The sequence below is a fragment of the Epargyreus clarus genome, unplaced genomic scaffold, assembly GCF_041222505.1.
Source record: "Epargyreus clarus isolate Ecla_fem2 unplaced genomic scaffold, WU_Ecla_fem_2.2 ptg000008l, whole genome shotgun sequence".
Taxonomy (NCBI): domain Eukaryota; kingdom Metazoa; phylum Arthropoda; class Insecta; order Lepidoptera; family Hesperiidae; genus Epargyreus; species Epargyreus clarus.
This window is the reverse complement of record NW_027332216.1, coordinates 13,357,553-13,383,232: the sequence shown is the minus strand read 5'-3', so window position 1 is coordinate 13,383,232 and position 25,680 is coordinate 13,357,553. Positions and strand designations below refer to the sequence as shown.

The window sequence follows — 25,680 nt, the reverse complement described above, 5'->3', positions numbered from 1 at the left end:
ATTCCCATCGGTTGAGGAGTTACATATTTTGTCTCCGAGCCACATTATCAGACTCTTAAATAGTCAATGATGAACAGGCTTTGTAATTTCATTAGAACCTACACCAAATATCTTCAAACACAACTCAATTATTCCCATTGGTTGAGGAGTTACATATTTTTTCTCCAGAACCCACTCTGATCCTCGTCATATTTAAATGGGACCAACTTGTAGCAATAGTCCACACACGAAATTAAAGGCATTAAAATAGGTTCATAAACGGCGAAGTTATGGCTGTTATATTTACATGGGTGGAGGAGTTCCCCTCATTTTGGATGGATCCTAACCATATTTAAATGGGACCAACTTCCAGCTCGTCTCTACACAATAAAAAAAGAATTATTAAAATCGGTTCACTAACGGCGGAGTAATTCGTGTACATACATAAAAAAAAAGAGATACCGGCCGAATTAATAACCACCTCCTTTTTGAAGTCGGTTAAAAATCAAAAAGTTTAGAATATATTCAAGTATCGCGATTTCCTTTAGAACCCAGCACCGTGTCAAGTTAGAATAACCAGCTATCCGATGTATATTGTGCAAATAACAAAGCCAAAAGTACAGCGATTACGCACGCTTCCACCATCATCATCGTCTTCGACTTCGCCAGCTCCTGCTGCAATCGCTCGATCTGCGCTTGGTACGGCGACTGTGGACAAATTGCAAATTATAATGTGTTCGATTAAACGAAGAATATAATTAATTATTCGAACCTGAAGGTGGTTGTGATTGTGATTCAACTCCGACGGCACCACGGCCACACCTATTTCTGCCTAATAACAGCAGTGTTAGGAGCTGGTATTTTAATGGATGATTTTCCATAAAAAACCACAAGGATTAGAAACTCGGACTCTCAATCTCCGATTTTTCGAAGATGATGTATATATAATAAAACGTATTATGACTTGTTTAGTGGTGAAGGAAAACATCGTGAGGAGTACACACTGACTGCTTTAAAAAAAGTTGCCCCATTAATGTGTCTTACACGAATTATTGTCTATGTTTGGTGAGCTATTAACACATTTTGAAGGTGGTAGAACCTCTTGGGGTCCGACTCCGGCGACACCACCGCCACACCTATTTCTGGCTCATAACAGCAATGTTAAACGCTGTTGTGATCTGCTTTGAAGAGTGTTGTAAGAGAAACATACTTTTCCGAGGCGTTCCAACTTAGTCCTCAGGGGTAGCGGCGCATCTGTGGCCGACCTCAGGTAGTCTATCTAATCCTATCTGGGGTTGATTACAGATGTCCTTGGGCGGCAGTAGCCACTTACCATCAGGTGGACTGCATGCTCGGTCTGCTACTCTTATATTATAAAAAAAACATGCTCAAAATCCTCACCATTTGTATGAACATCTTGTACTTGCTGAAGGGCATGACTTTAACGTGGCTGCTCTCGTCGAAAGCGCGCAGCACATAGCGGGAGTTCTCGCGCTTCGACAGTTGCACAATCGCCGTGGTGTCCCCCAGGAATTGCACTGTCACCGGACCTGCAATAAAACCACGCATTATATAAATGATACAAAAACACAATCTAAAAAAAATATAGCCATGTTGCTCCCACAATTTAGACGAATCAAACGAAACGTCATATGTTAAAATCCGTTAAGACCTTTGGGCGTGCCAAAGAATTACACACATACATACGCTCGAAAAACATTACTCTCCCGCAAAAAGTATCCGGTAAAAAAATGCAAATGGCTATGCCGTCCATCTGGACGTTTATTGGTACCATTGCTGCCCATAGACCTCTGTAACTATCTCCATATAGACCATTCTACCTAAAGCTGATCAGAATTGCTACTACTTCATCCAATATTATAAATTAAAAAAAGAATCTAAAATGGTCAGTCAGTATTCTGACGTCGATAGCAGTCAGATTGACAGCTATAATGACACCTGTCGCCTACCCGCCGGCAAAGGCAGACAATCTCTCCGTTTTCTCCCAGCCGCCGACGAATGCGGACGCTCAGTGTGAAATTGCTGAAATAGTTCAGTTACTACGTAATTCCTACTGAATTGACGGTACCAAACGCAAGACATAACACATACTAGTAAGTACTGTTATATCATAATAATAATAGCAAATACGAACTCACCGAAGGGGTTGAATAAATCTGATATTGTATGCCTTTGCCATTCTCTCGGGAATGTTAGATGGAACACGTGATCTCTAGACGGTGAAGCTGTAACGAAACAATAAACATTAATAATATTTATAATATCCATATTTCACACATTCTATTAGCAAGATTTTTATTATCTGTATAAGTAAAAGTCTAATCCTAGTAATATATGGATGTATAATGGTGGCCGTTGATAGCAGGAGTCAATGGCAACCATTATACTTAATCTGTTAAAAAAACTAGTATCTACATGCCGCCATCGCCAGAAAGCACAGACCGGTGACGTACGCGTCAATAGCGTGATTTAGCAGCGCCATCTCTTAATTATTTGTGAAAAATTCCCACAGTCCTCGCTAGGAACAGCTTGTTGAGATAGGGCGCGAGCTGGGACCCGTTGAGATCGCAGCGGCCCGCGCGCGACACGTGCAAACATCGCCAGGAAGCACCGACACGTACGCGTCGATAGGTTGATTTAACAGCGCCCACCTCTTGATGATTTGTGGAGAATTTCCACAGAAGCCACTTACCATTGGGTGGACTGCATTCTTGTCGGCTACGCCTATATTATGTGTAAAAAAAGAAAAAAAATCCTGCAACTCACGATCATCACCAACCAGGTTGAGATACGGCGAGTCGTGCGGCGCGGTCCTCGCCAGGAACAGCTTGTTGAAGTAGGGCACGAGCTGGGACCCGTTGGTATCGCAGCGACCGCAACGCAACACTTGCGCAGACATCGCCAGGAAGCACCGACACGTACGCGTCGATAGCGTGATTCAGCAGCACCATCTCTTGATGATTTGTGGCCGAGTTCAGGTAGGAATATCTGATCCCATCTAGGATTGCTTATAGATGTCCATGGGCGGCAGTAGCCACTTACCATCAGGTAGAGTGCATGCTCGTCTACTCTCAAAAAAAATATACTGTACTTACGATCATCGCCAACCAGGTTCAGATACGGCGAGTCGTGAGGCGCAGTCCTCGCTAGGAACAGCTTGTTGAGGTAGGGTACGAGCTGGGACCCGTTGATATCGCATCGGCCCGCGGGCGACACGTGCGCAGACATCGCCAGGAAGCACAGCCCCGTGACGTAAGCGTCGTAGCCCGCTTCGTGCTGCTTGTCCGCGCAACGAGTGTAGCCGCGACCCTCGTCCGATTCTGTTGGTGTATCATTATTTGAGAACATACTTAGGAGAGACGTTCTAACTTAGTCCTCCAGGGTGATAATCAATCTCTCTCTCGCATCTGCAGCCTCTCTAATCTCACAGATTCTTATTTCATCTAGAATTAATAAGATGTCCATAGGTTCCTTTTAAATAGAAGAATGAAGTAAAAACAAGCATGCAATCCACCTGATGATAATTGACTAGTGCAGCCCATGGCCATCTATAGTTAACCCCCAGATAAGATTAGATTCCTAAGCTAAGGATTAAGCTGGAGCACCTCTGATAAGTCTGTCTCCCGTATCACCCTTTAACGCGGGACACAGCGCTAACACTGATGTTATAAGAGCAGAAACATGTGTGGCTGTGGTGCCTCCGAATTCTAACCATAAAAGGTTCGACCTTCAAGATTTGACACCAAATGTCCATCGACAATAGTAACCCCACTTACCATCAGATGGACTACAAACTTGTTTGCAAATAATATTTCAAATAGAAAACGCAAAATATGGCTACTTACCAACATTCGGCATTGAAAATGGAGCTTCTGATAATGTCTGGAACAGATGCTTCAGTACACTGGAATTCACTTTATCCTTCAAAGGTGGCAAGCTTGACATATACTTGGTGTCAAGAAGCCTGCAAGGGAACAACAAGAACATTATGGATTTTTCAAAATGTGGTAAAGATGTTCGAATTAGAATCCTCCACAATAGAGATAAAAATATGCAAATTACGACGGGTCAGCAACTAATTAGTTTTTGTTTTACAAAGTTTCTTTTCGCATTTATACTATCAATACTTGCACTTAACTAATTACTACATTATTTTTGAGACATTTTTAGGTGCTGGCAAAAAGTTTTTAAAGATTTGACAAGGGCCTCCTTTCCTTCATTTCCCCAGGACGCCAAATCGAGCACCAATGAAAATTAAGGGCTTTAAAAAAAGAATTAGAATGAACTGAAAACACTCACTTTGGGAACATACAATGCGCAAACTCCTTAAAAGCAGCATAGTCCATGCCCTTCAAGGGCTGGAAGAAATGATTGAGCGTGTGCATCAAGTCCAATAACATATTGTGCCCAATCACCAGCTTACCCTGAAATATGACATTAATTTAAATTTATGCTTCTTCAAAAACTTCAGCATAATGTACAGGGTGATTTTTTCAAATAGGCCTTCAGGGCCAAATCCGAATCTATAAGGATTAGTGAAAAATGCTGAAAGGGTATATATGAATTTTCTAAAAAAAAATATTATTACGAATGTTTCACATTCTATATCATTTAAAGCAAATAGCCCATAATTTTTCTTACACCAATCAATATAATTTTTAGCATGTTTGTCTTCAAATTAAATAAAAATAAGATAAATATAAATTCAAGGAAATAGAAAGTTTTTAATGTTACTACAAACTTACTGATTCACTAATCATCCTAGCAACTTTGGAGAAACCGACATCTTCCTCAAATTCCTCCCATTCCTTTTGTTTCTTAAGTTCGGTCCTGTTATTTTCAGTGGTCTCCTTGGTAAGGCGAAACACTTTTAATACCCTGAAAAAAATAATAATTGAAAATTTTGTAACATGTAATAAATAGTGTAAAGGGTTGTGGTTAGTGTAAGGGATATTGCAAAAAAGTATGATAAAAAATGTACTAACAAGACTTTTGTGTGATATTGTAGTCATAATCATAATTATAGTGAATTGTTGAATATATTTATAATTCTATTTCTATTAATTTGAACTCACTACTCACCAATAATAATGATATTAGACTTTCAGATGTTCAGACATCCCACCTTTATTACATTGTCTTTCATACCATTACCAATGCAAAATCATTTCATAGATGAACATACAAATATGGATGAAAAAATATAGAGTAAATATATTACTAGAGTCAACAAAAAAATCAAGTAGTTTCCTAAAATACCTAAACAATGTTTTATTGTGTATTTATGCAAGCACACAGTCTATCACTTACACAAATGAGTATACAATACTACATAAGTTCGAACACTCGTAGTCTTCTACCAACCTGTCTTTATTCTCCAATATAACCGTCTCCAAGTAGATTTCATCCCTGAAGCGCTCCTTCAACTCCTGGTAGAGGAGCCGACGTACGAAGTTATTACAGCGATCCACCGACATCTCATTGGCTTGGTTTTTATCGAGAAAGTTGCGTACCCTCTCACTAAAACAATTTTTATTCTATACAGATTATAGAAGTAGCAGCAAGCACTTGAATAATAATTGAACTGGAAACTTCTTTAGGCGTGTTTGTTCATTTTTCAAATGCGGCAGAACCATTGAAGTTGTGAAACTGTTACCATAACATCTGTATATAAGTATGTACATATTTACGTATATATATTGTTTACGTACATGACACACATGCATGTTGACATTTTATGAGATGAGAAAAACAATTAAAAACTTTTCAAGATTCCACTCCTGTTGGCAGTTGGCACTCCCGGAGTGCATTTCTTTTATAGGGTTGTAGCCAGCTACCAAAATAGTTATTTTAAGGATGTGCTTTCTAGAATATTCGAGGATCAAATTTAATAGGAAATTTAGCAATTAACGACATGTATAACTCACCACACTTGGTCAATGTATTTCTTATGCTCCTCTGGTATGGTTATGTGGTCCCTGTCTTGGTTAGATATTTTTTGCTTTTCTCTTAACGCTTCTCGCAACCTGGTCTCATCTGGTTCTGTCATAAATGATATTCCTGGAAACCATTGATTAAAAACGTTGCTTTTTACATTTGTAACACTGATGTTCTCTCCATATGGTATGCCACATTATTTTAATTGTATCAAACATGTATGCATACACCTGATGGTATGTGGTCACTGCTGCCCATTGGCATCTCTAACCAACTCCTTATAGAACAAGAGTACAACCTAAATCCTATCACAGCCGTGCAAACTGTGGTACAACTATAATGGTTCTACAACTTTTCAAAATCATGTATTTCCAAAACCAAATATACAAGCACCCACAGTCAGAACAGAAAATTAAACTAATCACTTTAGGAAACCTATATGGTTCACCATATCAGTATGAAGAGCCGGGCTAGGAGTTCAATCCTGACCAATAAGATACATATAGGAATTTATGTTTATTAATTGTAGTTTTTTGTATTCATGGCACCAACAAAGGTGTTTTGCAGTATGAGGTTAGAAGTATAATGCCCATCCGATGACAGAATAGTATTCTCAATGCGAGCTGAAATTGAATCCTTACAATGCTGTGTAATTACTACTGATCTATTAGAAAATAGCACAATCTTTAACAGTATATCAGTACTCACCTTCCCGAATCAACTTGTTAAAATCGAAACCCTGCGACGCCAAGAAGTCTAAACTGGAACCCTGGCAGAGAAACAATCTGTCCAGGCCAGGCCGACCACGTGGGAACAGGTAGAAGTTATATGCATGATTCTTATACTGCTGTAGTTCCTCATCCCAGTAGAATGCACACAGCCCATACTGAATCAACAGGAATTCTGATGAGCCTTTCAGCAAAGTAGCATAATACTCTCCCGGGGTATTGAATACAGATATCTCCCGGCCATCCATGAGCCCTGTGAACTCCGTGTCTATAACTAAGAAGTCCGCCTTGTTTATTGACTCGCGTATTAAGTGCAGACTGTCCGTGAAATCTGCAAAATTGCATGTAAAGTTACACATTATTTTCATTAAAAAATAACACAAAGAAATTTACAAACACAAGATACGTGGGAATAACATAACCCTTCCTTAATAGTCGGGTAAAAAGAACATAAAGGAAACTAGCGAGTTACGAATTGCAAAGTTATCGTTGTGTTTATTGCAAGCTACTTACTTTTGCGAGTCACCTCCATCGTACAATCAGTGTAACTACACTACTTCGTATACAATATCATATATAAAATGTAATAATGTTTATTTTCTTAAAACATGAAGTATAAATGTGATTCCTATCGAATTTATTTCAAACTTTTTAAAGCTTTTATGGATTCATTCACCACTTGCTCCCACAAGCCGCATTGACATTTTTGACAATGTGACAGTCATATAGTCTGAAGTAGCGGTGGTTGTTGAATCAACGAACTAGTTAAATCAACCGTTGATTCACTTTCAACGAATCAACGTTAACCTAATAGAAATTAACTAGTTAAATACGTCAACGACGTTGAACGGAACGTTTCGTTATTTTCAACGTAAATTGTATTTTGTTTAAAATTAAACTTACGTTAATTTTTTTTATAATATACGAGTAGCAGACGTGCTTTATTGTCGGTATAATAGCATAATTTGAACTCCAATTATGTAGAACGAATTATTTCCTAATAAATAATTATAAATATCAAGAATTGATATTTATATCAATTCTTGATATTCATATGTAATAACACGCAAGTGCGGTAAATGTTATTTTAGAAACAATTTGACGTAATTGTTTCTAAAATAACATTTACCGCACTTCAGTAGAGAAGCGTTGATCGTCGAGAGCATAGTTAAAAACCGTTTATTATTGATGCAAGTTGAAATTAGTAACACGTTAACTCGTTGACGAAATTAACTAGTTGATCAATGGAAATTAACGTTGACGTTTCGTTGACGGTAAAAACTTCAACGACCCACCGCTAGTCTGAAGTCTGAAGTCTGATTCATAATTAGGTGTCCAAAATGTAAACAAACAAATGTCACTGTCAAAATTAACAAGAAATAAAAACTTTAACAAACTCAACAAAAAACGAAAACTTTACAATTATTCACAATTTAACAAACTCGCTATGAAAACGATAATACATTCGAGTTCAATTACAATCACGAAAATGAATAACATCAGCTACGAAATATAAAAATGACGGCACAAGAAATGTTCTGGGTTCCGATTGTGTTACCATTACCACATTTTAATTTTCTACCTTGTTTTTTATTATAATTACTGTATGGAACGAAATTGAGGTAATATAATTATTAGAAAATATAAATTGATCTTATTTTTTTTAGATTATTATTTTATTATTGTTGTATTAATTTAATATTGTCAAAAATAAGAAACTACCATTTGAAACGTATTTTCTTGATAGGTCAACACCTTTGTTTACATTTTGGACACCTAATTATGAATCCGACTATAGATATATTACACTAATAGATTGGCAAACCGAAAGAGTCAGAGCATAGTATACGTGTGTGTTAGAGCGAGATAGACAGGCGAGACCATTCACCAGTGTTGCCAACTCAGTGGATTTTCCACTAAATCTGGTGGTTTAAACCTTCGTTTCAGCGGATAAATATTGGCTTTAGTGGCTAGTGGATTTCTTAAGTGACTTTGACTGCTTCAGTTAGTGGTAAGGTACAATATTCACCCACTAGAATGATTAACATATATACCGTATTTAGATAAACAAAACTAAAACAAGGGTATATTTATCTGTTGTGCAGGCAACACAACAGAACCAACGTGGTTATTTTCGGGGATTTCCCCGATATTTTGCCAATTTTTTTCATCATTTTAATAATGAACTTTATATTTATAGTTACTAGGTCGAATTTGATTTGTTTCAAAGGTTTTATAGTATTCCACTGGTTTGTTTTTGTTTATTCCAGTTTTCCAGTTTGCTCGAATATACCGGACGCACTGTACAGTTAGGGTTGATTTTTCATAATTGCATATTATCTTTTAGAAACGAATATGCCAAAACCACAGTATACACAAAAAATCCGTGATAGTTGGTTACATGACCCAGAATGAAAGGACTGGTTACAAGTTGTGGAAAACACTGTTGGTCCAGTAGCTAAGTGCAAATTGTGGTTCTATTATTTATTTTTTTGGTTACGAAATAAATTATTCCCTATTTACAATATTGTTGTTTTATTTCCAACGAAAAATTATTTATTTGTACCTACTATAGAAGAGTGAAGAGTGTGGAAGTCCTTAGGTAGTATGTTTTTGCCTTGATATGCATATTCGTGAGTGTATATATATTCCCGGTACGCCTGAGGAAAAATCGTACTTTAAAATAATTGAAATATAATATAATATGAGTAACGTTCATAGTTTTTTTAACCCCCTTACACCTGTCAAAAGATATGAAAACTCCATAAACTGCATCAATTTATTATACAGGTAGCAAGCAACTACTACAATTTGTTTCATAGCTACATATCTGCGCGCATTGATGTTTTTCTTTATTTTATTTATTGGCGGTCTTCACCAGTATAATTTCTTGTCTTTAGCGATTGTATCCTCTTTAAGTCACTAACTGAACAAACTAATAAACAAATTTGTTATTGATATCTTTATTTAATCGATATCGATACATTATTAGCAGTAACACTAGCGATGCACACTTTGGCATTTCACATACACATAAATAATCAGCTTTTAGTCTCGCTTGACGTTTCATATTGCCAATCTACCCTACGTCAGTAGGATACATAGATATATTATACTAATAGATTGGCAATCCGAAAGAGTCAGAGCATAGTATACGTGTGTGTTAGAGCGAGATAGACAGGCGAGACCATTCACGTATAGGCTATCAGCCTGTATCAGCCTGACGTTTGTTATCGTAAAAATAAATCTCGCTTATTTTTAAAGATTTCTAATCAAAAACAGTTAAAACAGTGCTTAGTAAAAGTGTTGGCCATCGTTACGTGAGCTGTACCTGGATGTAACACATCCAAGAAAGAAAACCCACAAAAATACTCATTTCACATGTAAGTACTACATTAATTGTTTAGCTGTTTAAATGCAATATTTTACACTTATTACGAAAGTGTTATATACCAAAAGATAGAAAAAATCTTCCAATTTGATCACATAAACACTAGAAATGCACAGAAATACATATAAAAAAAATAATAAATACGTGAATAGTTGCTATTACTTATCAAATTTTTGGTGTTGCGTATTGACAATATCGATAAAAAATATCGATATTTCTAATTCTAAAGTATAAGTATAGTTTAAATAGGTTGCGTGTAACTTATATAAAATCTTATCCGACGTCACCTTTTATTATTGTTGGATTAATATTTTTTGGGTGATTTTATCTATGTAAATTTTGATAACGTCTTGTTAAACTTATTTTTATTTAAGTTATATCATAGGCCAATCTATACTAACATTATAAAAAGGTAAAGTTTGTAATTTTGTTTGTTTGTTTGTAAGGGCTAATTTCCGGAAATACTGAACGGATCGTGAAAATTCTTTCACAGTCAGAATGTTACACTATTCAGGAGTGCTATAGGCTATATTTTATTATGATTGAACAAAAAGTTCAAAAATCTTATGAGTAACGTTCATAGTTTTTTTAACCCCCTTACACCTGCCAAAAGATATGAAAACTCCATAAACTGCATCAATTTATTATACAGGTAGCAAGTAACTACTATAATTTGTTTCATAGCTACATATCTGCGCACATTGATGTCTTTCTTTATTTTATTTATTGGCGGGCTTCACCAGTATATTTAATCTTTAGCGATTGTATCCTCTTTAAGTCACTGATAGAACAAACTAATAAACAAATTTGTTATTGATATCTTTATTTAATCGATATCGATACATTGTTAGCAGTAACACTAGCGATGCACACTTTGGCATTTCACACACATAAATAATCAGTTTTTAGTCTCGCTTGATGTTTAATAATGCCAATCTACCCTACGTCAGTAGGATAATATATCTATGGTGACAGTATAACAATGACATTAGTAAATTTGACGTATTATAACAACAGTGTTGCCAATAATCTCACATTAAAAAACCACTATACTATATCTGTGGACAAGCCCGGAGCAGTAATAACATGAACATTTTTCTGCATTTGCACTCTTTTGTTTAATATAGATTTTAACATTAGCAAAAGTGATAAGTAATGGAACTATGGAAGACTTCAAACACCAATACAGTCGTTCACATTCCTTCATAGTCTGGTGCAAAGAGTATAGTATAGACCTTAGATAGATATTGGTCTGGTGGTTTGTTAATAGATCGAAAGATCTACTGAATCGGACGAATTTGATTGGATCGATTCCTTATAATTTGATAAATTGTAGTCGAAATATGCAGTATAAAATTCGGATACATAACATCAGGATCAAATATCTCGAATCATAACCAGCTACAGTTAATAAAAAACACAGTACGTTGATAGAAACATAACATTTAATACAATCAACCAATCAGTACCACTTTCGTACAAGAAAAATAGTCATAGATAATATCGTTATGTACGCAACCTTATGTATTTTATACGTTTGTAAATATGAGGACGGCAAAGGGGGCGGCCGCTGCAGACGGCACATTTTAAGGAACGGCAAATTGCAGTTATTCATATTACATCATTTTTATTTATTATATTTATTGCCTGGTCAGCCATTTTCTATTATATTAAACATTTTGTATAAGGTACAATCTGTGTCATTATTGAAGGCAATACAGACATTTGCCAAACTGTTCTGTAATCAAATCGGACACGCAATAATATAGGGCTGTGTACACAGTCATGAAAGGACAGTAAGTCACACACACATAAAACGACTCGAACAAATGGATAAAATTAGCTACATATAATCAAATATATACTATATTTTTGTACTTTCCCATTGCAATACACGCATAAAGTTTACAAGTGTAACAGAAAAAATATTTCTCCATAACTGTTATAAGATAAAATATAACAACATTAACTATACTGATTTAATGATTACTTCTAAATGACTAGACAACTTCTCGTACGCCGCCTTGTTCCTGTATAAATTAATATTTGCTTTCACTTTCTTCATTAGTAGCCTTGGATCCACATCGCTAAGAGTCAATAAAGCATCTGAAAAAGAAGAAACACAATTATAAAAAAATCTATAAACCGCAATCATAATTCTTTTTTCTTATTTTATGAATTATTTTATGACTTATTGAAAAAAAATAACAATAATTTCCTGACAAAAGGATTGTATGGGCTCCAACGTTTGCTTTATAGTCAATGGCCTAAGCCCTCACTAAAAATAGCGCCTTACTACTTATTAAGCTCCCGACAATGGGGTTAAACTTTCTAACTCGCAACATATACCTCTCACCGAGCATGTCTTTCCTAAAGTTCTCGTCCGCGTCGTAGAGATGCACGAGAATGACGGCGCCGCGGCCGGTATCCGAACAACGCGCATAGCGTTTGCACCACGAACGAACGTATGCGGTCGCTACTATCATCCATAAGTTTGAGAAACTGCCATAAATGAGCTCTTTTTTTATTATTATTGTTTATCCTAACGATTAGGCAGACTGATGGAAAGTAGTCAACGCCGCCTAGGGACGGTTTCAACACCAGAGGCCAATGCATGGCCGGCTTTGTACGAGAACTCTTTTTGCACTTTTTTTGAAGAGCCCATGTCATGAGGTCTTAGAAAAGCGTCATAATCTTACCGAGCATCTCCTTCCTGAAGGTCTCGTCCGCGTCGTCGAGATGCACGAGCATGGCGCCGTAGAGCGCGTCCACGTGCGCCCCAAACACCACCGCGTCGTACGGCCGCGGCCGCCGCCCGAACAGCGCGCACAGGGTTTGTACCGCGAACGAGCGCACGCGGTCGCTGCTGTCGTCCAGACGTTTGAGAACCACTGGAATAGACCAAACGCGATGGACATATTAGTTGGTGTTTGTACAAAAAAATGTGAATTTCTCACATATGGCAATGCAGAACTTAAATAGATATTTTTAATGATATCGTAGAAAACGGGCATTCACTTCAAGGTAAATGGCCTCTGCCGACTATGGACATCATTAACTCTTCAGAAACGAAGAAACTTCTTCCTCCAATCACACTCACCAAATTGCAATTTGTACTTTCTATTAGAGGTGAAATGATCTTGCTGTGCCCTAAACGTGAAAAAGCAGCGACACCAACTCCTCTTGACACGACTTAGCGGCTCCTCGCTCTGAGAAAATTTATTTGTAGACATGTTTCTTTTTATAATACAAAAGTAGCAAACGAGCATGCAATCTGCCGTCCATGGATTACTGTAATCAATCAATCCTTAATAAGATAACAATCCTTCTTGCGATCGGCCACTGAAACATTGCTACCTCTGAGAACTAAGTTAGAACGCTTCGAAAAATATGTATAAAGACACTCACCAAAATACAACTTGTGCAGTATCTCAGCGGTGAAGCAGCCCCGCCGCGCCCCGAGCGCCGCGAGGCAGCAGACGGCCCGCAGCGCGTGTTGCCGCGTGAGCGCAGAGCTGTCGTCCAGCAGCCCCGCAAGCAGCGGCACCAGCTCCTCCAGGAACGGCTCCAGCGACTCCTTGCTAGGGAACAGGTTCACCTTCTGCCAAAACATGTGTAGGTACATACTGTGTTTTTTGCTGTGTTTTAGATACGATCAATTGTCCATGTCTTAAAAAGAAACAACATCAAAAAATAATGATAATAAAAAGAATAATTATTAAATTGAGAATTTAAATCGATCATTTCCTGTAGTCTTTATTTAGTAGGTCATTAATTTAAATAAATAAAGCTTTATAGACACTCACAACATAGCATAATCCTCATTCTTAATTATTTACATGACTACAATTTGGTATTGTATCATTTAACTGTGAGTTTCGACTACTACAATATCTAGAAGTCGTCACATTATTAAAAAAAAATCAATTACCATAATCCATACTTCAATACCAACATAACAACACCATTACCAAAAACTCATTGAAAATAACAAAATGTATATACTTCGAAAATAAGAAACTAATCAAAACCAAGAAAGTCTTACCGTATCCCCACTGTCTCCGTCTCCCCCCTTATCTCCCCCCAAATGATCAGCGGGGTCATCCTGCAGCGCGGCGCAGAGACACGCCACGGCCGCCGTGCGGATGGCCTCCGCGGTGCGGCCCGGAGACCACACCAGGTTCGGCAGTATCACCTCTGTTGTACAAGCAATACCTTATTACATTAGTTATTACCCAACACTACGTTTCGTGACAACGCGACAAAGAAAATACCGACTTACATAACGAACACATCTTAAACTACGAAAATTGAAAACCATTATAAGGAGAAATAACACAACTTAAAAAAAGATCAGTTAAATTATACCAAAGTCATTCATTTATATTTTCATTCATTCAAACATAACTAATAAACATAATTAACATAATTAATAAACAAATGTGGATCAAATTAAGAATCCTCTTCTTTTATTATGAAATGCACATTATTAAAGTATTTACATTATTAAATGACGCGAAAGATTCTTATACCAAGGCGTGCTTGCCATTCAAAAACCTTTAAAATATACCTAATCAAATACAAATTATAAGTAAAATTTGAAAATTAGTACCTTGGACAATTATCTTCAAGAAACACTCAAGTTTGAATGGCTCGCTCTTGCTGAAGTTGGTCTGCCGTTGCAGCAGGACTGTCGAGAGTGCTGTGAATATCTTTAATTTCACCTCGGGGTCCACCTCGGGGGTGGCCAGGCATTCCTTAAGGAGCGGCGCGATAATGTGAAGTTGGGTACCCATTGCTGCTCCTAAATATAACAATTGATTTAAAAAATAAAATCATTGCAATTATTAGATTAAGTAGAAACGCCTCAAACTTGTTTCTGACCCTTCAAAACTAACAAGAGCCACTTTATACTTCTGTTATAAAGCAGAAATTATTGTGCCAGTGGTGCCGCCGAATTCTAATAAATAATTCACACTTTTTCAATACTATATAATTACTTACTTATGTAAATTGTGTATTTAAAATTTTAAAAGAATAATTATTTTATAAATTAATTATAAAGTAAATAAGCTAACCGAAAAATAATTTCAGTTAGGGTCTTCACACACTACTTAAAAACGCCGCAGCCTTACCGGCGTGTAGTAGCACACACTCGAGCAGGCAGCGGTCGGGCGTGAGCAGCGACCACGTGACCGCGTCGCTCGTGATGTCCGCCAGCACGCGCCGCACGTGCCGCGAGTACAGGCACGTTAGCGTCTTGCCGCACTTCTCTATGTAACGCAACTTGTCTAGATTAGCTGGAATAAATATCTTAAAGTTATGTTAATTGTTTTTCAATTTGTTATATCCTTACGAACACAAAATTTCCAGGCAATCGGATCATTTATAACTAACATTCACATTCAAAAATTTTGCGTACTTCTGTTTATGAATTTTTATAACATCCTAACCACTGGTAACCCAGCAAATATTATTTTTATCATAATTCCAAGATGAAGTTTTAGCGCTGAAGACGGATAGGCTGCTGAATTTAAGCTTAAATTCAATTACAACATTAACATACGAGTATTCGTATACTCGTATATTTAATCCAGAATCAAATTGTAAGTAAATACCCTTTCCGTTTGCCCTATCACAACACAACTTAAAGTCACCTCAGGTATTTTTTCTCAGCTAATATCTTAAAAAATATATTTAAGTGAAGAAGTTACATAAAGCCATAAACTGTATCTGATCGTCCACGGGCATGGCGTAGACCGTAAAGTTGATGATGAAGAGCTCCTCCGCGACGGGCATGCAGTCCTCGCCGCACAGATCCATCAGGGCTTCGGTCACTTGCAGCAGGCTTCTTTGGTATTTTGGCTGCAACATAGAAATTAAGTAGTGATAGCCATTGCCATAACCAAAATTGCGAAGAATTGCGAGTTATGTATGAGGCAACAGTCTAGTTCTATGGAGTAGCAAGATTTCTGAAATCAGCTTTAGGTAAAACCCTTGTTCTAAATGGAGTTCGTTAACACAGATACATGGGCCACAGTAAACACATATCATCCGATATGCGTTTTAATCAAAAAAGTTTTGAGAGATATGTGTTACAAACTACCAATTCGCTCCTAGCTTGTTTTTTTTAATTGTCGCCAAATCCAAGTCATTATCTGAGGTGGACTCCTCAGATAATGACTTAGTTTTGGGAGATGAAACAATAGTGTGCTGTTAAAAAAGGGAACTAAGGCACAAAACCCTACCTTCCTAACCCTGCACCTGTCGGGATCAACGAGCTCCTTGCACAGCTCCCGCATAATCTTCTTCGTGATCAGCTCCTTGCGGGACCCCTTCAGGATATTGGTGATGACGAGCAGAGCGCCCCACGAGTCCACGTCGGCCTCCAGCAGCGGCCACCACGTCTCCGGGGCGATGAAGTAACCGAACAGCTCCGACGCGCGTTTTATCTGCAAGTGTGTAGATGGTTTAAGGTACATTTAGTAAAATATTTTATTTATTTATTTACTCTTTATTGACCATATTAAAAAATGTGGTACAAAAGGCGGACTTAATGCTAAATACCATTTTCTCCCAGTCAACCTTAGGCATGTGCAGAAAAATTAAAAAATATCGTAACTAATAAGTGAAGAGTCTGATTTTGTCATTTCAATATTTATATTGCATTAACACTTTCCATCTACAAATATCCATCTGTTAACCTTCAGAAATTTAAGACTTTAAGTTAACTTGAACAGAAGTAATTTAAGACTTTAAGTTAACTTGAAAAACGGAATCAATTTCAACATGATTCGCAAAAAGAGGCATTTCTCGGGAGTAAACAAGTGGCTTTTACTAGGGATCTCTTTTAAAAATGCTACTTTTTAGTGTGACGACTTTCTGCAACTTACTAAGAGATGGCGCTTTCTGAATCATGCTACCGATGTTTTCTCAACATCTTGTAAAATATACTCTACGAACTATGAACAAGCTATGAACTAAAGGCGGAGGACGCCACTCTCCGAGCACCTACCCGGCAGGAGATCTCCCTTGACCAAACAAGAATTACTTACCATTTTCAAAATATTCTCTAAAATCAACCCAAACCACTCCTACTTGTATTATCAATACACTTTCTTTATTTGAATAATACTACATTCTCACTTCAAGCACCACGCGTTGGTCGTCATCACTGGCGCCTCTGTGCAGCGTCCTCACGATGGTGTTCGCGTGTTGCGTGGCGCCCTCCTCCGCGCACAGGATCAGCCAGCAGAGAAGCTGCGCCACTCGGAGACGCGTGTCCGCTTGCCACCCATCCATTTCTGTACAAATAAAACATATTTTAAGAATTAAATATTAGAAAGAGTAATAATTAACGTAGCCTATATCACTCACACAGATGAATCAAACTACACCACATATGTAAAAATTCGTCAAGACGTAGGACATGCCAATGAATGAGGCATACCTCGAAAATCTTCATAAAAATGTCAATGTTCTTTACGCAAAAAAAAATACTATTTACAAAATAACAAGTAATTTATCTTCCCGTCCTACTTATTTGTCATACATTAAAATTTTTCCAAGAGACAAAGATTACGATGTGATAGATATTTTAGAATCACAGATAGAAACTCCAATTGCATTCACTTGCAAAGATTATTTACCTCTACCAATAGCAGGTACAATTTTCCCAATATTGCTTTGAACAAGTGTCCTGCAGCCAAGGTTCGGCCGCTTCACATCAGGGTAGTGGGTTGGTACATCCTTTAAGAAGTCTGCCTTTTTCTTCAGATCTTCCTCGTTTTCCTCCATGTATTGCAGTCCAATATCTGTCCACAGCTTCGTGGCTGTCTCTCTCACGTCAGCCATTACATCACTGAGGCTGATAACAAAATTGAAAAATTAACAAGTATATTTTTAATTTAACAGAAATAGTAAATTATTATAAAGTCTACCTAATGGTATGTGGATACTGCTGCAGATAAGACATATATTCAGTCTCAAATGTGCCTGAAGTGCTTCCTGATGACATCAACAAATGCAATACAAAGCCCGAGAATGAATTTAGAAAAGCCTTATGTGTGTGTGTTTCTGCGTATTTATGTATCCTTTATAACCAGAATCCGGTAGAAGTTTGCATTGCTTTTATAAAACAGAAACAGGTATAATGGTGGTGCCCCTTTTTTTAAGGAGGAACTTAGTCAAACCAGTTAGGGCTACACTTGTTATATTAGGTTGTAATATAAATAAACTTTTTATATACCTAGTAAGCAACAATGGAATCATCCGATGCCAGAAGGAGTATCTATCTCTGTAGCAAAGCATCCAGTTGCCCACTTCCAGAGTAACTTGGAGACGAACCTGGGTGTTCTCGTCAAACAGCTTCTCAGCCATTGGTGTAATGGACAGCTCGAAACACTTCACATTGCCCGCTATTACTATAGCACCTGAAATAAAAAGTAACATAAAATAATCTAAAATGCAACTCTGTAACTTTTTTTCTAGAAACTATAGTTTAATATTATTTAATTGATTACCCATTTAATCTAACCTAAAGAATAAATGTAATTAATAATATTTTTTTATTATTACTCATACTGATGCTCAGTGTACTTGACATGGATTATAAACATTAAGAGAAAAAAGATTTGACTCTGGTATTTATACTTTGTCTCAAGCTTTCATTCATGAGCTTTCAAAACTCTTATCAAGGTAAAACAATAATCATACTTATTTTATTTTTAGACATGACATAAAGATTGAAATAAAGATGGTAGCGAATATAATCAAGTTATGATTAAAACTACTTTGCAAAAATTCATTACCAATATGTATGATGGTATACAGGGTGAATTTTTCAAACGGGCCTTCAGGGCCAAATCCCAAACTATGAGGATTAGCAAGAAATGCTGAAAGGAGTTACGAGGCTGATTTTGATAAAAACTAAAACTGCATCATTAGTTTTTTAAAATATCTTTTTCTCTAGCCGGGAATCGAACGAGTTCATTTTGAAATAATATACACCCTCTATATTATTTCACTATCTGATAGTGTCGCTTATAAGGATCGAATTCTGGAAAGTAATGTTATGTGACAAATTAAAGGAAATTGATTTTTTTAAAGAAAAACATATTTTTTCATACATTGGCATACTAAGCCATATGTACAACCCATACCACCATATAGTAGAATGCTTGCTTGCATATGCACATATCCTATGTTGCAGGGAAAGTGCATGGTTTAAAAAATATACCATCATACCTATTGGTAGCAGATAGTTGCAAATTAGTTTTAATCCTAACTTTACAGCATAGATCTTCACAAAGTAATGCCAGGCATTACTATTATATTACTATTAATAACTATGTAGCAAATATTATTTGTATATGTAACTTTACCTATAGCTCTAATGGACGCAACTCGAACTCTGAAGTGTTGGTGACTGAAATTCGACAGCAGCGGCTTCACATAGCTCTCCGACTGGAAATGGAAGTCACGTTGCAGGACCTTCGCCAACAAGATGATGCACTCGCAGGCCTCCAGCTTCACCTTCGGGAACGGGTCCGCACTTGTCTTCGTCAGAATGTTAGTGAAGTCGTTGATAAAGGAACTAAGGAAGTGGGTGCCTTTATATTTTACTAATATTTCATGGACTAATTGGATTAAAACTAAACGCATCTCCTCAGACTCTTCCACGATCTCTGGACAGCCGATACGTCGCACAAGCACGGGGAGTATGTACGTTAAGTAATAGTCGTTGAGTGGTAACTTGTCAATGAAGTTTGAAATGATCGAGGCGGCAACCTCTCTACAGGCTTCCGATGCGTCGGAGAAACTCTTGAGAACGTAAGCATAGATATGGGGAAATACAACTGTGAGATCGCAATCAACATTGTCAGGATTCACAAATATATCTTCCTTAATTTTCAACAATGCTTGCTTTCGGGCAACTTTCGAATCGCTCTGCAATGATGTAATATACTGTTCAAGAGCCCCGCGAGGGTTATCTTCAAGCTTTGGTTTCGCGTTTAACATTTTAAATGTTTCGGAGAGCGAATTAACGATGCTCAGAATATTCCTATCGACAAAACAGTGCGACGACAAATTCCAAATATTCAAACAACACCAATAAACAACCTGTTGCTATGACAACGGATGCCACTGTCAAAATTGACAGATACTTTTTTTTTACTCCGAGTGTCATTACCAGGTTTAGATACTCGCCAAGTACAGACGAATAGACGCGAACACGACTGTTCTGTGTAGTATTAAGTACTCTGATAAATTTGGTATACATGGTGCTTGTTCGTTCCCCGCAATACGTTTTTATATAAATGAGGTATGATAGGCATTATTTAGCTCTGTAACTTACAAATTATTACCCATGAGTTTCAAACTATTAACTATTAAATATTACAAAATATTTTCTAATAAAGTGAGAAAAGTGTAGGCACAAACACTATATTATAATCTTTATTGGTTAAGCTTTCTCTGATCGATTTACTGAGTCGAAAGGCTGCTAATATTGCGATCGATTTTATGATCCTAAAAATCGATATCTGATTGCATCCCTCTTACCAAAGACGTCATAGAACAAAGTGACGTCAGTGACCATATCAAACGTGCACCAATCAGAGTCAGCCAAGTAAAGCTGTCAACGTCTTCATGCAATGAATAGACGAGATCCTTCCAACAGTTCATTTTCGTTTTAGTTTTTCTATTTCTATGTTGCGTTGCATACATCTGAGTTACTATTAGCGTTTTGTGACCGCTACACATTCAGCATGTATAAATTAACCGTGTTTAATTTATTATTCCTAACAGCGACACTTCAAGTAGCCGTGTCGCTCAGAGAAGGCGACTGTGAAGTTTGTGTGAAAACTGTGGAGAAATTCGCGGCCACGTTAACAGATGACGTGAAAAAAGATCCCAAACGCATCGAGGCGGAGTTCAAAAAGTTTTGTAAAGGTACAAGGAACAAAGAGAACAGGTTTTGTTACTACTTAGGCGGCTTGGAAGAGTCGGCTACCGGCATACTCGGTGAGCTCTCAAAGCCTCTGAGTTGGTCGATGCCCGCCGACAAGATCTGCGAGAAGTTGAAAAAGAAAGACGCACAGATCTGCGATCTTCGTTTCGACAAGCAGATCGACTTAAATAACGTAGACCTCAAGAAGTTGAAAGTTCGCGATTTGAAGAAGATTCTGAACGATTGGGACGAGGTTTGCGACGGCTGCATCGAGAAGACAGACTTCATAAAGAGAATAGAGGAGCTAAAACCCAAGTACATGGGTAGATCTGACTTGTAGTTCAATCAATTTAATAGGTAAGGTTATTGTTACTATTAGTCATTACTTTATTTATTTTGAGGTATTAGGTTACATTTCAGGTCACCATAATCAATGTCACACTATTGCCTTCAAAAAAGGAGCAGGTTATATATACGCCCCTTACTCTATACTTATTACTCCATTCACGTGTTATTTACACCTAAAAAATCTGTAATATGGTTTTAATGTTCCACTACTGGGCATGTATCTCCCGCCATAATTTGGGCTATACTACTACTGATTAAGCACATCCTGCCTAATAATAGTGGTGTTTCTTTCTATATGATCCATATTGTTGCTTTTCTGATCTAAAATGACTGCTACCTATGGACATCTGTTTCAAATCAAGTGGAAATATAAGTAAGAATAAGTAATATTAAGAAAAAACAGATTTAAATAAAATACTCGAATATTTTTTTTGTATACAATAGTATATAGAATCAAAAAACTACAGAATGTCTTAATATATCTGAAATTACCACCAAATTATAATGTATTTTTTTTAGCCTTGTTGATCAGCAAATGCAAAGATTTTTAACATAATTGTTTTTTGTTCCAGAGTAATGTTATTAAAGATGCATAATGTGATGTGGCCTCACCATCACAGAGGCTGTCTGGAGGTCTGAGACAAATTACAAGTGATCAATAGACTATTGCATTTGAGTGAACCTTTTGATAGTGTGCGAGCATGTGTACTTGGTAGAATAAATTATTACTTTGATTAAGTAAAAAGTATTTTTTTTGATACTGGCAGTTTTTTATTTATTCCACTTTATTCTTTAACCCAAAAATATATTTACTGAAATAAAATACATTAACTTTTTTTAAGCATATTCCTTATATTTATTAATTACATATTTAAGATAAAGATCCATGTGAGGTAAAATATTAAATATCATTTCACATCAACTTTTACTTTATTATATTTCAATTTTAAACATACTCATTTTAAAACTTTAACCATTTGATTTATAGGCAACATAATAGAATAAATAAAAATAAGTAAAAAACTAATAATTATGGTATTGATAATACCATAATACTTAGTGAAATAGTTGTAAATTTAAGAACAGGACAAAAATAAAATATTTTTTACAGTAGATTATAACTGAACAGTGCATTAAAGTTATATACTTTGAGGAAATAGATCTTTTTCAAATTGCCAGCAGAACATGAATCACAATTAATAAAATTCACTTGTTAGCTTACATATTTTTTTATCACCACTATCTTTAATGCAAAAATAAAATCAAAAGCAATAAAACGAATTATAACTGTTGAACGCTAGCTTTATTGTTTTATTTGTAACACAACACCTACAAGACTGATTCATGCGGAGAATTTACATTCCAAACATAATTTAAATAACTGCAGACATTGGTGCTGGTGGCATAGTCCAGATTAGTGGTATTTGTAGTTCCTGTGGTGCTCTGTAACAAAGAAAATTATATTTATGAATGTCGCCCTGGTAAATAAATGTTTTTTGGAATTTTTGTTAACCATTAATATACAGATATTAAAATATTTTTGATAGTTTTACATTTATACAGGTTTGATAAACCATTTAGGCTAAATCCGAATATATCCATGATGATTTATTAATGTTCAATGCGAGTTATAAAGGAGAAATAAACTTGTACCATGCTTTTTGAAAGGATATCCAGTCCAGCAATTAATATCACAAATACTTAAATATATGTCATTCAATCATTTTAGACAATACAAATAAAGAATTATTATAACAAAAAACCCAACCCATCAAGCCAGTCGCTAGATACAAAACACATTACAATATTTTCATCATGTAAATGATTCTAATGTATATTATGAAAACATCCATTCTATAAATAGAATAATTCGCACCATTTCCAAAGGATAATTGCAAATTTAAATAAAGGATGTTCGCTAAAATAAATGAAGGAGAAAGCTAGTTCCCACTTGCGTTTCAGCATATCATTTAAGAATGGCAACTATATACCACATAATGCCAGCTCATTATATAGATACTAGTATTAGCAGACACCCTAAAGTTTACCACTACCATACAATCCATACATATAATTGAGGGCAAATCAGTAGTTAACCGATTTAATGCGGCGGCCTTTTGGACAAACTTTAACGCCTGGCGGCGAACAAATATTTCGTGGCACCACTGTGGTGCCCGACGCCAGGGACTTTGATGGCACCTCTAAGGTGCCCTCCGCCATGAATTGTAACTTATAATTTTTTTTTGCTTTTTCCACGTGCTGTAAGTTTAGTAGCCACCCAAAAGCGAAAGTGAATGGTTTAACTTTTCGATTAGTGTTTACAAAAGTGACTATCTACGTGTAATAACGGAAATGGAAGGTAAGTGTCTTATTTCTATTTGTAAGTTTATGATGAATTGATTGTTTTAGTGTTACTATAGAATTAAATATGAACATTCGAGACGTGCAGAGCGCAATGATAGTTCTTTTCTAGTGTATTGTTTAGAATAAAAATTCAAATTATTAATGGATAGGTTTCTACTAGAATATCGAAATTGGTTGCGCTATTTATTCAGACAAAGATAAACACCAAAGTAAGAATATTTTAATCCAGTTTCTATTGGCTTACTATTAACGAAAAGTAGGTACTATTATAGTAATACAATCACAGTAATTTGCAAAATAATATAATTTTTTTTTTAAAGGTGAAGTATGTGAAATCACGTTATCTGCTGAAACTGACATTCTAGGAAGGATCTATGCGATAAATAAAGACACTTTTGTTTTCAGAACAACTTTGATAAACGTTGATTTATCCGAGTTTTATGGCTTCAAATTTTGGCACCTCTCGGGTGCCACCTGCCATACACAAAAGAAATTCATGGCACAACTGTGGTGCCATCCGCACGGAATCGGTTAAAATTTATAGAATATTTTCCTAGCTGTAAATCTAACTTTGAACTCTATCTAACACCGATTGCCGAGACAAATGTTACTTACTCATCTTGCCATAGTTGATCATATAGAAGAAGGTCATGGACCCCACCAGCAGCTGGAAGAATGGAGCAGCAGTCGTCCTCTTAGGCTGGACATACTTGTGCTGCCACCTCCACCAAGCTAGAAATTTTTGTTTTATGTAAATACAGTAATTTATTTATATATATCATGTAATTTACACACTTAACCTAAAACTTTACATATACTTAAGAATACTCTGAATTTATAAATCTAGTAATTTTATTATAAAACACATCAATATCAATCAGGTGAATCAAATTATGTGAAAAAATCCTAATATTTAAATTTCTCTGTGGGACATTTTATAGTAGGAACAGAGAAAGGAGTTGAGAAATCTTCGTCATATGTACGTTTTTTGGAAAATTATGAAACTGTTTTAATTTTTTTTATCTGCACACTTGCCCTCAGTGGCACATAAAGTAACTATAGAAATTGTAAACGGGCTATGAACAACTCCCAGAGAAATTGTCCCTACGCAGGTGAAAAGAAATCTGAATATAATTAGAATTGAAAACCCTTACATACATTTTTGACGGTCGGTATTGATAAAACCTAACCTAATAACCCCACAGACACAATGTAAAAAGTATATTTATTACCTCGGCTGAAAACCCCCATAAAGGCAGAGGGGGTCTTGTTCCTACGAGCCAACCATGATCCGATCTCTCCCACTTTCACCTGACCGAAGGGAGTATCAGCTGAAAACAAAAAATAAATTACATAACCGAGCTCAAGGACCAGCCATCATTTTACATCACTGAATACTTACGCTTTCCATAAAAGCGGGCTGGGTCGTACGGCCCGTGCACCGCAGGATTATACTCCTTGGGATAGTCACCAAAACCCATGGTTGGTGGAAAAATTAAAATTTACAAGAATTTTACCAAGAACAGGCAAAATTCTGAACCAACTATGCCCACAGGTTAAAAATGTAACTTATAAAAATGTCAGGAAAATGACAGTTAATCGATAGTTGACAGTCTTAAATATCGTTGAATTCTAACTAGTCTATGGGTTTAATAACAGTATAAGGATTTTTTTTTTATTTCTTTTTCGTAGTAAGAATAAAATATAAATATAAGGTTTATTTTAATATATTTCGCACAGAAAATATTCCAATGATTAAAATGAGAAAGGCCGGCTTTATAATTAAATATTTTTGTTAGCTAATCTGTTACAATATATCATCTGTTTCTCTGTATCTGTTTGATTTTTTGTCTGTGATAATTAGACAGCAAATTTCGTTTGCCTATGTTGTAGTTCGTCTTTCATTGTGCTTTTGATCATTTTAATTTAATAGTTTATTCCAAGTCTTGATAAATAAATAT

General features: G+C 36.2%; 4 protein-coding genes across 4 annotated transcripts in view; 1 reads left to right on the top strand and 3 right to left on the bottom strand.

The window, feature by feature from the left end:
* Parn (poly(A)-specific ribonuclease) overlaps positions 1-7,385 on the bottom strand; it is a 31,670-nt gene extending 24,285 nt beyond the window's left edge. The window contains exons 1-11 of the mRNA XM_073076142.1: positions 7,179-7,385; positions 6,646-6,996; positions 5,928-6,060; positions 5,365-5,520; positions 4,746-4,878; positions 4,300-4,424; positions 3,846-3,964; positions 3,096-3,320; positions 2,139-2,225; positions 1,381-1,529; positions 614-687 (exon numbers count right to left, since the gene is read on the bottom strand). Of these exons, the coding sequence (XP_072932243.1) occupies positions 614-687; positions 1,381-1,529; positions 2,139-2,225; positions 3,096-3,320; positions 3,846-3,964; positions 4,300-4,424; positions 4,746-4,878; positions 5,365-5,520; positions 5,928-6,060; positions 6,646-6,996; positions 7,179-7,197 (1,571 nt within the window). The 5' untranslated portion in view covers positions 7,198-7,385. The remainder of the gene's footprint in view (positions 1-613; positions 688-1,380; positions 1,530-2,138; positions 2,226-3,095; positions 3,321-3,845; positions 3,965-4,299; positions 4,425-4,745; positions 4,879-5,364; positions 5,521-5,927; positions 6,061-6,645; positions 6,997-7,178) is intronic.
* A 4,098-nt stretch (positions 7,386-11,483) lies between these two features.
* Positions 11,484-20,201, bottom strand: LOC140744511 (dynein axonemal assembly factor 5). The gene is made up of 12 exons (XM_073076138.1): positions 19,440-20,201; positions 18,305-18,488; positions 17,706-17,923; positions 17,203-17,360; positions 16,305-16,508; positions 15,771-15,921; positions 15,192-15,356; positions 14,669-14,860; positions 14,102-14,253; positions 13,465-13,657; positions 12,756-12,947; positions 11,484-12,162 (listed from the first exon to the last, which is right to left on the bottom strand). The coding sequence occupies exons 1-12, from the start codon at positions 20,074-20,076 to the stop codon at positions 12,026-12,028; spliced, it is 2,583 nt and encodes an 860-aa protein (XP_072932239.1). The 5' UTR covers positions 20,077-20,201; the 3' UTR covers positions 11,484-12,025.
* Positions 20,202-20,667: 466 nt separating this feature from the next.
* Manf (mesencephalic astrocyte-derived neurotrophic factor) lies at positions 20,668-22,115 on the top strand. The gene is made up of 2 exons (XM_073076139.1): positions 20,668-21,364; positions 21,928-22,115. The coding sequence occupies exon 1, from the start codon at positions 20,826-20,828 to the stop codon at positions 21,345-21,347; it is 522 nt and encodes a 173-aa protein (XP_072932240.1). The 5' UTR covers positions 20,668-20,825; the 3' UTR covers positions 21,348-21,364; positions 21,928-22,115.
* A 521-nt stretch (positions 22,116-22,636) lies between these two features.
* ATPsynF (ATP synthase, subunit F) lies at positions 22,637-25,305 on the bottom strand. The gene is made up of 4 exons (XM_073076140.1): positions 25,122-25,305; positions 24,952-25,050; positions 24,335-24,451; positions 22,637-22,798 (listed from the first exon to the last, which is right to left on the bottom strand). The coding sequence occupies exons 1-4, from the start codon at positions 25,198-25,200 to the stop codon at positions 22,770-22,772; spliced, it is 324 nt and encodes a 107-aa protein (XP_072932241.1). The 5' UTR covers positions 25,201-25,305; the 3' UTR covers positions 22,637-22,769.
* Positions 25,306-25,680: the final 375 nt, after the last annotated feature.

What these genes read in the sequence shown, in the direction of transcription:
- LOC140744511 (XM_073076138.1), bottom strand. Translation starts at nt 20,076, where the DNA reads ATGTTAAACGCGAAACCAAAGCTTGAAGATAACCCTCGCGGGGCTCTT. An exon ending in ACGGAGACAGTGGGGATACG is followed by an intron (nt 13,658 to 14,101) that starts GTAAGACTTTCT and finishes ATGTTTTGGCAG; the next exon opens with AAGGTGAACCTGTTCCCTAG. An exon ending in ACTGCACAAGTTGTATTTTG is followed by an intron (nt 12,948 to 13,464) that starts GTGAGTGTCTTT and finishes GGTCTATTCCAG; the next exon opens with TGGTTCTCAAACGTCTGGAC.
- Manf (XM_073076139.1), top strand. Translation starts at nt 20,826, where the DNA reads ATGTATAAATTAACCGTGTTTAATTTATTATTCCTAACAGCGACACTT.
- ATPsynF (XM_073076140.1), bottom strand. Translation starts at nt 25,200, where the DNA reads ATGGGTTTTGGTGACTATCCCAAGGAGTATAATCCTGCGGTGCACGGG. An exon ending in AGCCCGCTTTTATGGAAAGC is followed by an intron (nt 25,051 to 25,121) that starts GTAAGTATTCAG and finishes TTTTGTTTTCAG; the next exon opens with CTGATACTCCCTTCGGTCAG. An exon ending in GATCAACTATGGCAAGATGA is followed by an intron (nt 22,799 to 24,334) that starts GTAAGTAACATT and finishes TCTTTGTTACAG; the next exon opens with AGCACCACAGGAACTACAAA.